Here is a 16,202-nt window from a genome sequence, read left to right on the forward strand (position 1 = left end):
GGAACAACTAATCTAACCTAACAATAACCTCTAATGTGTATAAACAAATCCTCAAAAGTAACCCCAGAGACAATCTCAGTTCCACTAATTTTCCAGATTATAAATCTTCTTCCAACAAAACTAACCCAAAACCTAACCACATATAACTCTAATATTCTAGTTCCATTAGAAAGTTCCATAGATAACACACTGATAACATAGATAACAATGGTACGTAACGAGCTTTTCAAATGTTAACTTTTCATCTCACAAATTTAACTCAAATTACACACTTGTTTTAGGGAAACAAATCTCCAGATCTAGCTTTATAAAACCCCAACTATCCTAGCTCCATCATGAAATTCCCTAGACAAGGAACAGAATACCAATACGAAACATAAGTAATTTCTCCAATTATACATATTTTTCCCGGGAACAAATCTCCGGAACTAACTTCATATTCCCTAACATCCTAGTTCCACTAGTAAATTCCCTGGGCAAGCAACGCAATGGCAAACTATTTACCATATCGGAGAAACCGCAACTTGGGAGCGTAGCAATCCATAATTCAGTCAGAAGTTACAACCATTTAGGATTTATAAGGCTCTGAAAGGAACTGGCGGCCATAGAACCGACTAAGAATAGCTACTGACATCCTACTTTGCATTTCATTGCACGATTACCACACGTACATCGAGGCGAGCATGCCGCGTGTTTGCACAGTTGTATACAAGAGAAACGAATGCCACGGAAACATCGGTAAATCCAGCGACTGTTAATTGCAACGCGTGGCTGGTTTTCACGCTCGCGACATCACACGCCGTCGGACAAAAAGGAAACCCTGTAGAGGCTCGATGTGGCCATTCCAGGCACCGTTACGCCGTCCGTCGAACGAAAGGTATAGCTACTCGTGGGGATTGCGATCATGAAACGAGAAAATCAGCTTTTGTACCGGCCACTCAATTAGAGCAGAGGCGTTCGAACGAGCCGCGCTTTGACCTGGTTCAGGCCCAGTCTCGTTACACACTAGAAGCACTTTTGGCTTTTAGGATTGGTAGTTTTAGAACGTGATATATACAGAACTGATAACGTTGCTTATGGTTTTAGATTGATATATTTTTGCAGTTGTTCTATGTTAATATTAATTAAATTTATATCGCAAAGGTTTTTCGTACGTTAACACTGTTAACACTGTTTATATTATTAATGTTTCTAGATCTGAAAATCTTTCTTTATTGCAATGCCTTTTTACTAATATTGGTCAAAATTTTAATGTGTGTTGTGTCTTTAGAATTGATAGTCGTTATATATGTATAGGCGATATCGTCCTAATGACATTGATCAGATTTAAAATTTATGATATAATGTTTTCAGGTCTAATAATAATCCTTCTGATAATAGTACAATACTACAACATTTTTAGAAGTAATAGTCGTGTACTCTGCAACATCATTCCACTAACAGCGACCATACCTTATACTTACAAACTTTACAATATCCTGATTCCATTAGACAAATCCCTAGACAATCGATGCAGTATCAATAATAAACATAACCAATTTCCAAAATTATAAATTTCCTTTCTCGTAAACCTAACCTCATATAACTCTAATATTCTAATTCTGGTAGAAAATTCTTATAGTCGTTCTGTGTCTAGACCCATAGAAGATAACGATCGAATTTCAAAATATATCCACCGCGTTCGTTCCAAGACTGAAGCTCTGACGACTAGGAAAATATCGCATCCTAGCGAAAACGCTTTAAAACTTCGGATATTGAGTGCCACGTGACGGAAATACGAACGAACTCTCATCCCTTTGAGTGAGAAACTGAACGCATCTCCGAAGAATGCAGGAACAATTACACGTTTGGAACGCCAAGTAGCAAAATGAGAATTTGTCATGACGTTTTCGTCCGCCATTTGCACGAATCGTCTAACCTATATTGAAAGTATCTTCTTAATATTGTCCGAATTCCGTAAACATGGAAACAGGCCATAATACAATAAAAGCGTGGACACAATATAGCTAACAATAAATCTCACAAATGCAATATGGCTGGCAATAAAACATGGCGGATCACCTTATGAACATTCTGAGCAATAAATCATTCGATTTAAACCTCTACAATTTATATTTTTGAAGTACCATTTCATTTTACTATTATCGAAGAAAATTATTTGTTGCAATCATTAATTCCTTTTTCTACCACCGGCTAAGACGTTTTAATTAACATTAACTATTTGTTCTGTGAATACTGACAAACCTAATTGTAGATGGTTAGTGTGGAATCAATGATTATTGTTTAAATTTAAAATAGCCAAATTAGTTAGTCACATACATATATGGAATACAATAAAAAGTATAATGTAGAATAATGATATATTATAAAAAAGTTTTAGGTGGTATAGTGTTACACAATCTAATAAGAAACCTATACTATTTTATACTATATCTAACCTATATTAATCTATACTAGCAAACCTAAACCTATACTATGAATAGTACAAAAAAGTGACTCGGAAAACGTACAATATAATCCACTAAATAAAAATGTACTATACTAACTTGAATATATCATAAAATCCTTTCAGAAAAAATTATGCCATGTAATTCATTAATAAACTAGATACTAATACATACTGAAAACTGAAAACGATTAATAAACAATTCCAACAAAGCATTACGAAGGAAATATAAAGAATGGCACTTGAACGCGTAGTACACGTTTCGACTTTTCCCTCGGAAAGTCGTTTCACAGCCGGTGTTGGCTTTCCAGGCAAGGGTCGACGTGTTCGAAATCGATCTTTTTATTACCAGCGGTTGGTTGCTGCTGCATCAAATTGCACCACTCTGTTTTTCTGCCCGCAGTACCGGCGCGCTACCCATTCTCTGTGGGAGATGCATATGGCCGCGTCCCTTTTTTCCTCCCGCTCGACGCGATATTGCTGCTGCGCCAGTTTACATCACACGCAACGGAAGACTGACCCTTTAATCGCGGCAAGGATCAACCCTGTGCTAATCGTGACTTTTGCCCTTTATATTTCTTCTGAGATATATAAAACTGTATATAACGATATTTCAATTGGATTTTTTGTCCCGTTCGTTATGTTGGTACGTTATGAGGAAATTTCCTAGGGATACGAATATAGAGTGCGTCTTTTAATATGCTGAATTTTATAAAGATACCTTATTACATTTGAAAAAGTTGCATGATACGTAATAGAAACATATATGATACCTTCTGAAGGCGCTCAGAGAATTACATATTGCATAGGTTATGAAATTCCACTTCTATTTCAGTAACAGGAAATTAAAATTCTGAAAAAGCATACTATTTCCAACCACATATTGAATCATATTTAAAAAATCAAAAAATACGTAATTGAGAATCTTTCTAAACAAATTTCTATAAGTTTGTGGTAAATATATAGATGCAGACTGTATTCTGGAATGAAATAGTTGATCTATCATAACATTTTTACTCATTTTCAATTCAAAATTAATTAATATAAAAAAAAAAAAACTATAACCTCTAACGCAATTTACTCGGTTCGCCACTTTGTCTTGTGTGTCCTTTTTTCTGAAAGCTGCTCAATATGGCGGGCATCAAACGATTATTTAATTTACCTTTTTCTATCACGTGGCAGAGTTCTATTAAGTTCTATTATGTATCTACTTTTGTCTTACATAATTCATGTTCCTTTGTTTCGTTTCGCTATTAATCCACGTTTAAGTTACCTTCGTAATTTTCTCTTAATTAAGACGAACCACCACGATGCTACATTATGAAACTTCGATGGCTTTTTGTACCTTGTATTCGAAATGATTCTTGTGAATTACACTCTTTTGCCATTTTTTATTATTTCTCTATGAAATAGAAAAAAAGCCGTTAGTAGTAACTTCTGTGACGTTCCTTGTATTCTATACACTTTAAACTACTTTACTGCGTAGTCTTTACTATTATAGAAACACTTTTCACGACAATTTTTATATCCCCACTTTAAAGAACGAGGCTGTCTAAGTTGGTATTCAGGGTGAGCATAACTTCCGAAATTTCAAATGGCGTGACATAATTTCGCCATTTTCTTATTCATTTTCCGCCAATTTTACGGTCATTTCTCCACGAAATTGTGTCTAGAACCGTCTGGGATTTCGGGGATTATGTTTACACTGGGTGCCAATTTGCCAGGCGATTCCCTTAATTCGGGGACTACATGACGTCACATTACCCCCACTGCCACTCCACAGCTACGTCGCTCGTGTCACGTGACATGAATTTCGTCTTACGTCCCTCCGCGTTGCGTCAACAACGTTGACGCCCCACCTTCGTTTGTCTACGATCTACAGTCTATAGCATGATCGCGACGTCACTAGCTCGCCACTATACTACTTCCCGCACTGCCAGCGGGATTTTGTCCTCTTTCTTCCTTTGAAACAGCGACGAGCAACCCTGCAATCTTAAGCGGTATTATTCTATAAAGCGGGAATGCAAAAACTAGTGCCCCTTTATGACAAGTGTCTCAGTAATAGTAAAGTTACGTGGCGAAGTAGTTTATGGTATCTATGAACATTAACGGCTTTGGAAATAAATTTCTACGTTTCCTTCATTACCAACCGGGACTTGTTCCTTGCATATGTCTTGCATTATAACCATCCTCTCACTACGTTTAATATTGAGTCACGAGGGATCAAGCAGTAAATCCTGAAAATCCCTCTTTACAAATACGATCGGGATGACTTAATTTCGAGCAGGTCGCTTGTGTTCCAGCCGTTGCGCGAGGCAAAGATGCTTCGAGTCACTGTTAACTGTGTAATTTATAACTGTACAACGGTGCAGTCTATTAAAACGACAACCGCACGAGCGTCCTTCGGCCCGTCAATCAATTAGAATAGTCAGCAGCCTTTGTACGGCTAGCGCGTATTCCAACTTTTCATTTCCATCCATCGGCAATAAACAAAGGCGAGCCAATAATTCGCAGAAAATCGATGATCTCCCATAACGTTATTCCCCTTTTTCCTGGCGAAATTTACTTCGTAAAATCATTCGATTGTCATGGAACACTCGTTTCAGTGGAAAATAGCCTTTACAAAATGGATATTTTCATTTCGTAAATAAATATAAAATCGATGGAGGATCAAGAAAATTTTCAGATTATTTAAATAAAACGAATTTAGAAAATTATTTTATTTGGAATATTTGGAAAATAATTTGTCCATAAATTATTTTGTCATGTGCTTATCACATTATTTCGGAATAATTGTGCATTATCGAAAAGTAATTTTTCTTAAAATTTTAATTTGTTATTTATCTACCTATTCTTTATCTATTTATCTACTCTTATCTACCTATTCTTTATTTGAATAGTCATTTTCTGTACTAATTCGCTTTGTTTTCAATTATTTCGAAATAATTATATAGTCCGTACGATTTGTAAAATAATTTTTCCTCAATTCTCTTATTTGACAACCAAATTATTTTGAAATAATTCTACGCTCGTCCATTTCAACTGAAAAAATAACTGTTCTCTGAACAACTATCAAATTGTTTTGAAATCGGAATACATATATTGTTGTAATGAAATAACTTGTTTTTGAATTATTTTATTTGACTATTAAATTACTTCGGAATAATTATATATTAACTCATTTAAACTGAAAAATAACATTTCTCCGAACTATTTCAAACGAAAAACTTTCTTTATCTGGATAATTATTTCCAGAACTAATTTCTCATATAATTTCTGATCAATATAAATTATTGTTAAAATAAATATATTTACTTCTCAATAAATTATTATTAAATTCAAAATATTTCTCATTGTACGTGTTATTATTTCAGTTTCTAATTATTTATTTTCAATTCAAATAAAATTTATCTATATGTGAAAAAGAAATTAGTCGAATTTATCAGTCGTCAATCATCGATAAATATTCTTACTTTTGTCGAGATTTCTTTCAACCTTTATTTTGATACTTTTATTTCTGTAACGCTCTTCCAGATTCCTCTGATGAATTATTTACTTGATAAATAATTCAGACCCACCACACTTCTCGCTGATTTTGTTATCGATCAACATTTTCAGTTTTAACCCGATAATACGCCCCGCTCTCTCCCTCTAGCGTCTTTGAGATAAATTATTTATCTTATACCACGTTCCCCTGTATCAGTCTTTTCGCCCGTCGTGTTCCGAGTTCCCTTCGTTCCTGTGACGTTATTCTTCTGCATACTTAATGACTAACTTGATTTTATATTGATAAAGGATCTCTTGATATTTATGGAATATATTTTTTTAGATTAGATTAGATACAATTCTTAGATGCTCTTATACTACTTTCATTTTAGATACTCTGATATTATTTTTAAATACTTTTTATGCTTTTATCAACTTAGATTAGGTTATGTTCCATGAAACTTTTACTACGTTTATATTTGATTTTTAATCGACGTGGTCTTCTACCTATCTCCATTTCTAACTATAATTTCTAATTCTGTTGATCTTCAAATAAATTTTGAACTCAATTTCAACTCAAGAAAGAAAATTTTCTAATCTACCTGAACTTATCGATCTACTAACATTTTTAATTCTGGATTTATTATATATGAAAATTTATATCTGAAATTTTTATTTACAATAACTTGAGCAGAATTTCATTTTCGATTACAGTTGGTCAGAAATTTCAGGTCTCATTGATCGTTTTATTAGCAAAGGAAAAAAATTCTTGTTCGTACGTTTGGCGAAACTCAACAGTTTGCATTCCGAAGAGCAGCACAAATGGCTGGTCGATAATGCAGCGTGAAACGCGAGCTCGGCACAATAATTAACCAGGAATCCCACTGCCATTTGCGACCACGAAAATGGCTAAACCCAACCGCTACGGGACACTGTGGCTATGTGGAACCGGACCTAACCTAAATCCCATTGAATCCCATGGCTCGCTAAACGGTATCGTTACAAATTGGCTGAGCTTACCATTACTTGGTATATTGTTTCAAAAAATTGGATTTTCAATGTATTAATAAAAAATTTAAAAATGTAATCACGATTAAACAATTGTTAGAAATAATTATAACAACATTGTGTAATACAATTCATAATAACAAATTATTATCGAATTAAATGAGATAAATTTCCAACAAAAAGTTTTTAACAGCAGAGTATGATGCATTTTTGTTGATTTTCTGATTTTTTAGATATTCTTTTAGTCATTTTTTTAAAGGAAACGTAGTTATTAATAGGTGACAATATTAGTGGTAAATAATAATGTAGCTCGGTAACCTAGACCTGGACAATTGTAGGAAAATGGTAATTCTGGGACTGAATTAGATGATTCTAAGAATATCTTAATTGAGGATATATTCTCCGGGAAAATTCTAATTTAGCCATCGTCAGTGGGAGCTATAATAGATCTCGAACACCCACCATATTATATCTGAAAGATGATACTATTAAACATGTGGATATAGACACATTTTCGCTTCCTTATCTTGGGAACAGAAACTTTCTAGCGATTGTTTGCCACTGACTTTTATAGAACTATTTATAGCGCTTAGGTACACTATTTCATTTAATTCAATATACAGTCTTTGAAACAACTTGCAAAACGAAAGCTAATTTTTACATTAAGACGTAATTTAAAACCAGAAAAAATTGTCTTGGAGAAAGTTCAAATATATTACTTTACCTGTATTATTAATTAAACAAATTAATAATATCTGTATATTCAAAAGTAATCAACTGAAGAACACACACAACAATCTTTGGGACGATTTGTATACCTAGAGACAATTTGTAGATTAATAGCTCATTTTTAAACTATATTACAGAAGTGTCTCTAGCAATATCCTTATTACACGTATATTATTAATTTTTGAAACAGCCTATATGTACAAGAACACCCAATGCAAAAGTAACTTTCCAATTACCATTATAAATTGCTTTTAAGATATTTAAATCACATACTTCTTCCCTTACAACTGATCACGGTCTTTGAAACGTCCTGTATATAAGGAATAGGCGGGAGATTCAAAAAAATTTCCACGGATCTGTCCAAAGTATAAAAGGAAAAGAAAAGAAGGCACTAGCGAAGGTGACTGCATGGAACTTGCTTTCAAGGCCCCTATCGGTGAGCATGACAGTTCAGTGGCACACATACGCATCTATAACCTGCTCGACGAACGTTATCGCGGGTTAATATCGCTGGTTTATCGCTAGTTGCGGTGCGTGACGTCTGCACGCATCTGCGCGTGCGCATACCAGCCGAGCGCTGCAACCTGCAACCTGTGCGCTCCTATTACATAACACATCATTCAGAAACGCGCCGTCTATGCGCACAAACAGGGTGTTTCGAAAGTAGTCGTGCCACCCGTCTAGCGGCTGCAGCCTCGTGAATCGCGGCTCGAGTGCGGATAATTTTAGACCGAACGCGATCCCCGAGCTGAGGAACATTACGGTCATGCGAATGTGGCCCGAAGGATGATTAGAATATGTCTGAGTAGATATTGGACGAAAAAAACTGCTTTTTCTTGTTTAGGTTATGTCGAATTATAGAAGGAGTCTTTTAGGACTGGATTCTCTTCTGAGATGTAGAAAACTTTTTGTAAGGATTGTTAATAACAAGACGTATGTTTCACGGGAATTGATTTTGGATATCAGGTCATTTTGACTATAATAGTGGAACACAAATTCATCCTACCTTTTTTGTACAAATCAATATATAACATATATTGCAATGGATATAAACACAGGACGAATTTATGTCGAAAGAGTGGACATGGGTCGATTTTGGAAATTAGGTTATGTCAATGACAACAGGCACGAAGTAATTAACACACTACCATAGTAACCACAATTTAGGCAGGGCAACGTTCTTAGCTTCCGTGAGTTTCATTTCACTGAGTGTAAAAGGTGAAGTACACAACGGGGGAAACTTCTAACTTCACATAACCACGTGAAGTCTCGTGAGTTGGAAAAATAATGCTACTCAGATTACCGATCAGATTTCTATCAGAGAAGTTAAAAATTCACTTCCAACCACTTTTACGATTATACGTGTTACATTAAACAAGCAATTCTTTTTAAGGGTCAAGATTATGGGAACTAACCTCTGGGTGGTGCTGGCGGGGCCCTCTTCGGGGTGTCGTCGGCAGAGGGCGTTCTTTCCCTCATGCTTTCTTATGGGACCCCTTAGAGCCACCATTTAGGCGAGACCATGTGCCGTATCCTCCTAAAACATTTATCAAATAGAATTTTAGAATCTTTTCTTCGTCTTTCTAAGTTTCTATATCATTTTAAGTTTCTACATATTGAGAGTACTTTGAAACACCACTGCCATCAAAATACTGCTATGGACCAAATATTCTGAAATCCTGATGTTAACTATAAAATATCATTTTTACAGAATTTTATATATGCATTTGTATTTCATAATTGTTAATGGTCCATAGCAATTGCATATATGCACCCGAGTCCAAAATTAATTTGTATAAAATGCATTTTCATTAAAAAAACACCAGTAAACGAAAAGCAAGAATAAAAAGGATATAGGATGTGTTTCTATTCACAAAGGTCTGAAACTAACTATTCCCTCTTCCTTCTTCCAGTATCTCCTTAACTGTAGCATGAATTTTTCGTTATGGAGACTTAACCTATCACTATTGAGATTACTGGGAATTTAAATTCTATCCAATTTCCTGTCTATTTGCACGTAAGAAACAATACCGATATTTTATCACGGAAATCCCACTTTTACTCCACCGGCAGCCATATTGGTTCCGTGAACGAATATAAAATCGAATTTCGAAATAGTTTGCGATCCACCTGATACCTAGTTTCAATAAGCATAGAAAGCAGAGGCATCTAATTCCGCGCATCATTCAACTAGGAAAAAAGTGGCGGGAGATCTGGTATAATCGAGTAACAGTATCGTACAGGTGATATGAGAATGTGGAGGCACGCTCACGGTGATACGTAGATGAGGATCGTGATATATATAAGGCGGCCAGAGCTCGCGAAACCTCTCCTCGTATCATCGAGACCGCGTAGGAACACATACAGTGGTTCTCAGCCTCGTAATAACTTTTTACTAATTTTCAATTTAACATTTCGATAATTTCGTCGAGCAGGAATAATTATCTAAATTAAATTACGTTAATTTTCCTAAGAAATGATCAAAAACTTGAACTAAAAAGTTAAAATGAAAGTTAATAAAAAATTATCACAGGGCATTCAATTTATTTAAGTTCTGAATATTTAAAGGTATTTGTTACATCCAGGGATAATATCAACTTTTTGACGCGATATTATTCCGTAATTATATTAGGTTAGGTTAATGTTTTCAAATATGTGGAATAGTTATTTTTCTTACCATTTTACTACAATCTTACTAACAATTTACTCAAATAACTGATGCAGATACATAGTTTCTGATAAAATTAACTTATATCAGCTTTTTCATAATAATTATTTTTATGACTTTATTACGATAGGGTCAACGGCAATTTAAACACCCGATATGCAAATGTTTCCCAATACAGCCGTAACTGGCCACACTGTCGTTCGAGAGAGAGAGATAACAAATAATTATTTGTGGATAATAGACTTTTTCAAACAATCGTCACTGGACATGCTAGGAGATAAGGATTGTTTGAAGTAGCTTCTTATCGCTATTAATCTGTTCTCTCTCGATAATCGTGTAGCCTAGAAGCTTATGCAGCGTGTCGTACACCAAATTACACAATATTTAGATAATGCTAGTTATCACACCGTATCTAATAACAGCTATCAATAGTAGAATGATATTTTTACAATCGTTATTAATAATATATTAATGATAAAAGAAAGTTAAGCTTCGATACTCCAGTTGTAGATTAAGTTTCACTTCAGACTATTTTGGTACAAGATTTCATCTTATGTCAATAGAATGAGACACTATTATTCGATCGAAAGACAAACAACGGTAAAACAAAGTGCGGCCATTCTTATGTCGCACGCGCAGCCATAACATCAAGGCCACAGTGGCGCTCTCTGTCGCAAATTTCCACCGCCATTACCATCAATCTCCGTGAAACGATAGACATTCCATATTATCGGAATGTTGTACGAACAAACAGTCATGGCCCCTGGCAGCTTAATGCCATTGGGACCGTGTGATTCAATAGTGGTTCTCAACTATAGTATGATATATATAGTACATCAAGGATCATCGTCCATCAGCGATACCAGTCGCATTGTCTGTTGCACTTCGCATAATGGTCATAATTGCGACCGCTGCCAGCCCGTTATTAGTCTTGTCGCTTCTTGAGAACCGTAGCAAGACCTCGTATCAGTGGTTCTCATTAGTGGAATATCGCTGTTGTTGGGGACTCTTTTTCAAATATGAACGAAACTGATTTACTTACGACCGTCTGTAAACGCTTCGAGCTGATCGAAAACTAATAAGATAGATATGTATATAATATGTATATAGTATGTATAGTATAGTATGTATGTATATAGTATGTCTGTAAGATAGATATGTATATAAATAGTCGTATAATTTCCCAGAAACACAATGTTCACGTAAAAACAGAACTATATCAATTCATAAAAAGAAGACCAATATGTTAATACCCAATATGTCAATATGTTAATGTATACGCACACAGCTACACGTTTATCGGTTAGATAATAAATAGTAAAACTAAGTCGTGTTAAGAAAAGAAATTAAAACTAGGTTTTCATGAGAAGTAGCCTAGATGTATCGACAAGCATAAGACATAAAGCGCAATTATTAAGGATGAATGTCTGAAAAATTGGAGTTTCCGCAAATTTTCGTCACGAAAGCGGAACCAAACGATTTCCTACGACTTCGTGGCGAACCGGAAGATCGATGAATCTACTTTCGCCACGATGATCCCACGTCTTCGAAACGCCAGCGAAACCACTAATCGCCCCGGAGGCGCATTCGATATTTGCTAGCGCAGACCAGCAGTGATTCGGTAGGCGTTGGCATAGGCTCTGCACCCAACCACTTCGAAACGACCCTGGCTCTTCGTGGCTTGGTCCAGAGCCAAGGCAACGTGCATAGTCACTCCCCCTCTCTCTTTCACGACTTCTCAGCCGCTCTGCCCGTTACTTCTATCTAGCAAGAGAGATCTGCTCAATCTCACAGGATTAGGAGACTATTTGAACTGCGTGATGCTACCACCTCAGTGATGCTGGTCTCAACAGGTCACGACGTTGGTACTTGCTACGGCTGCTCGACACAGGGACGACCATGGGGTATTACACGAGTAATGACACTTTCAGCCATAGTCACTGCCTTAGAGCCATGTTTCCTCCTTCTTCTTTTTATTTTCACTCTAGTTGTAAGAAATATGAAATTTATCAAGGGAAGACACTTATTCTTATTTTAATTCTTTGCTAATAGTCCAGGCAAGCATGCAATTTTTCAAAGAAACACATTTTTACTTGACAGCTGATATATAATAAGTACAGTTGAGAAGGTAGTTCGAAATGTTTAATTGTCAGGTGTTTCAGTGGGTTTTTATCGATCGATATTTACATGTAATAACTCTTGGAGAGGCTTGCTATATGATACTGATGTATATATGTCAAGTAGAAGTGATTCCACCAGTGTAACGATGAAGAAGAAACCTGAGCAAACTGACACGTATTGGGCGATTCAAAAGTAATGACAAACAGATAATTCTGGATTACAATCTCACATTACGTAACTGTCACGCCGGGCGACTCTCTACCTGGACCAGATCATACACCGTGGGCCAGACGGACACCAGATGTCCGCTCATCCTTACGGCGTCCACCAACCTTCGTTTAACCAATTGTTGTTAATAACAACGAAGCCCATTTCCCTCACTCTCTTAGCCAAAATCGTCACCAACAAATCCGATGGCCCCGTGCGCTAGACACACCCATCACTAGCTTTCCTACGACACAGCACCTTACCTTACTGCTCCTACGACCTCAGCAGAATCAAGTCAAACTTCTTCTACACCGTTGGAAGAGTCAACTACTTCTTCTACACCGCTAGGAAACTCACCAACTAAGTCCAAATCTAACGCCTAAGCACGAACACTCACTTCCTCTACTAAGTATCCTCTAGTGCTATGTCCATTAATACACGAAGTTCAATATAAAGGAGCCTTGCTCTAGCGTGCATATCTAACTTAACTTCGGGCGATAAGTTGTCACCAAGGAATTATATCTACTCAACAGAGTAACTTAAGTGTTGAAAATAAAACCTTATGATTCTGTGAATCACAGTGTTATACTAACTCAACCACTCCTATTATCTTAAAGGAAATCAGGGGATCGATCAACTCGTGGTGTCGATTATTATAATCGTAACGGGAATTTACGACTCCCGTTGACGTCTCTCCACGCGATTGGTGGAAAAAACAATTATAGAAAAATAAAAATAAAAATCAATTTAAAGAGTTATTTGCATTGTTGTAAAATAATTAGAAATATTCAGAAATATTGTAAAGACTAGATTCATTTTCATTAGTGTCATATATACAGGGTGGTTGGTAACTGGTGGTACAAGCGGAATGGGGGTGATTCTACGCGAAAAAAGAAGTCGAAAATATAGAATAACAATTTTTCGTTCGAGGCTTTGTTTTCGAGAAAATCGACTTTGAACTTTGGGTCGGTACGCGTGCGGTACGTTATAACGGATCTCACTGTAGATCGTTGTCTCGATGGAAAAATGTAAAAAAAAAAATGTTTATTCTATATTTTCGACTTCTTTTTTCGCGTAGAATCACCCCCTTTCCGCTTGTACCACCAATTACTAACCACCCTGTATATAATTATTATTATTATTATTATTATCTATAACATAATTTATATTGTTACAGTTACTGTTCTATGTAAAATTTTACACTTATTTTAATTGTACCTTTTTGCGAACAATAGGGACGTTTTTGTCAAATAGGGCGATATTGATTGAAAAATTGGCTATACGTGATCCTGCATGGCGAAATCCGTTTAGCACGGTATAACGCATGCCATTTACAGGAGGCGTCGAGTTTAAACACTGAATCTCTATAAATCAAAGAATTACAGAGGGTTACACAGCGTTTGCCTGGAATGTTGAAACGCGACATTCCACCGTGGAAAAGTCTGCACTGCACCACTATTACTGGAACCATTCCATTTTCCCCCCTTTCTCTTTCATTTCGTTTCTTTTCGTTCTCTTTCTTTTGCTTTCCGGAGACACGCTTAAGTGACTGTGATATCGATTAAATGCCTCCATTTTGTACTCGCCTGGCCAGCCATCCTTCGCATTAATTAAAAGCAAACTATTTTTTCATTTGTTCTACCACTTAAACAGAGGAACCTCTTTTATCCCATAAATACAAGTTTGTTTGTGAATCTGACATTCGAAGGTTCATGGAAAGCTTGCAATAAAAAGACAAGTTAGGAAATTCTACATCTACAGTAAATCCCTAAGAAATCCTCTAGACGCGGTTCCTTAATGAAAGAATTCTGTAAAGCGTGATATTCAAATTGAGCTTGGAACGATGAAATAATTTAGGAATAATAAAAAAAAAAGTAATGATTTTTAAAAAAATGCGATACAATTTTAAAAGCGACGCTACAATAAAAATTGCTCCCGCCATAATCCGCCATTGTTCACAACATTCCCCAAAAGCGAATCAAAATTCCCTATGAAGTGGATCAATCAGTGTAAAGTGTTTCTATGTAGACAAAAGAGAGGACGAAAACGCGTTAATAGGAAACCAATCGGGATAACCAAGTTCCTGCGGTATTTTCGAGGGTGAGAGCCACTGTGAACGAACATGACGTGCCGTGTGTGTCATTGGCATCATTGAATAAAACCACCGCTTGATGGTTACTTTATACCGAGCTTTATTAGTTGGCTGCGAGGTGATCGCGCCACGTTTTGCCACAGCAGCGGCTTATTTAGAGTTCATGTACAACCCGGCGAGTTTTTACGCTTCCGGCGATCATCACGAAAACTCGCGAGCCCAGATATTTTATAGGGCCGATGAAAACACGTAGCCCACCCTCTCTTTCGAACTATAATCCATCCTGTAACATCGTGTTAACAAAGTTCGAATTTCTTTTTCCGTTAAACAATTTTATGGCAAAATTTCGATCTTTTTTCACGTTGAATAATTTCTTAATTTAATATTTTTTTACGATGAACAATTTCTTAAACAAACGTTGGTCTCTTTACGGTGAGCGTAACAAATTTTCGATTTATTATTGGATTAAACAACTTTCTACATATTTCAATATTTTGGATTTCGTATATAGAAGAAAATTGGTTGGAAAAACCGCGAATTACGTCGGAATACAATGATACAGAGACAGTATTAAAAAAATGGGTATACGATAGCGTAAAGTAGGCTGCGATAAAGAAATAGGTTATAAGGTAGTATAATAAGATAGAATAAGCCATGACAAACCAAAGCTAGAAATATTATATAGAGTCGCTGTAAATAGACATAAGAAACAGATAAGGAGGCGAAAGAAACCCAACCAATCGTGCACTTATGGAAACAAAGATTGAAATAGGATACGAGACACGCTACACTAAATAATATATACACATACAAACACGATACATATGGACTCTTAACATGGTGTCAATGTTTGCATTATTCCTAGACTAGATAATATTTATATTTCAATGTTTTCAATTTTGTGCGTATACTTTTCTTTGAAAGAAACCAAGAAAAAATGGATTCCTTTTTGGATTACTATTTATTTTATGAAGATCTTGTTGATAAATTTTATTTACTTTCTTCTGGCAGAATTTTAGATGTTAAAATTTTATTTCGATCATTTCTCATGCTTTATTTTTTCGTTATATTTATTGAAAGAGAATTCATTGGAGCATTTTTCAAAATTAGCATTTTGTCTAAGCGATCGATCAACTATAGAGTTATTAATTAATCAACGTGCTACTGCTTTTGTCACGTCACGTGATATTTAACAACTAGCGGTCGTTAAACGATGCTTATCAGCCGCTTTATAATTACAATCATTATCACGGCTGCTAAGTGGTCCGAACCATTCATAATCGATGACGAACGACGTGTTAATTGATATTAATCGATTCCCGATAGACTTCCTACAGTTGTTCACCATCGAATCCTTCTATTCCTAAAAATCGACATCTACAGAGAATTTTGAGGTTAATAAAAGAAGGAAAGTAAAAATACTATTAAAATTTGGTAATTTTTCA

At 35.8% G+C, this 16,202-nt stretch overlaps 1 protein-coding gene across 2 annotated transcripts in view; it reads right to left on the reverse strand.

The window, feature by feature from the left end:
* Positions 1-16,202, reverse strand: part of LOC117242431 — an 82,043-nt gene that overhangs the window by 45,029 nt on the left and 20,812 nt on the right. For both annotated transcript variants that reach the window (XM_033509082.1, XM_033509081.1), the window contains exon 2: positions 9,085-9,206. In XM_033509082.1, the coding sequence (XP_033364973.1) occupies positions 9,085-9,148 (64 nt within the window). In that variant the 5' untranslated portion in view covers positions 9,149-9,206. The remainder of the gene's footprint in view (positions 1-9,084; positions 9,207-16,202) is intronic.

This window comes from Bombus vosnesenskii, unplaced genomic scaffold (genome assembly GCF_011952255.1).
Source record: "Bombus vosnesenskii isolate JDL3184/JDL3185 unplaced genomic scaffold, Bvos_JDL3184-5_v1.1 scf7180000016274, whole genome shotgun sequence".
NCBI classification, from domain to species: Eukaryota; Metazoa; Arthropoda; class Insecta; order Hymenoptera; family Apidae; genus Bombus; species Bombus vosnesenskii.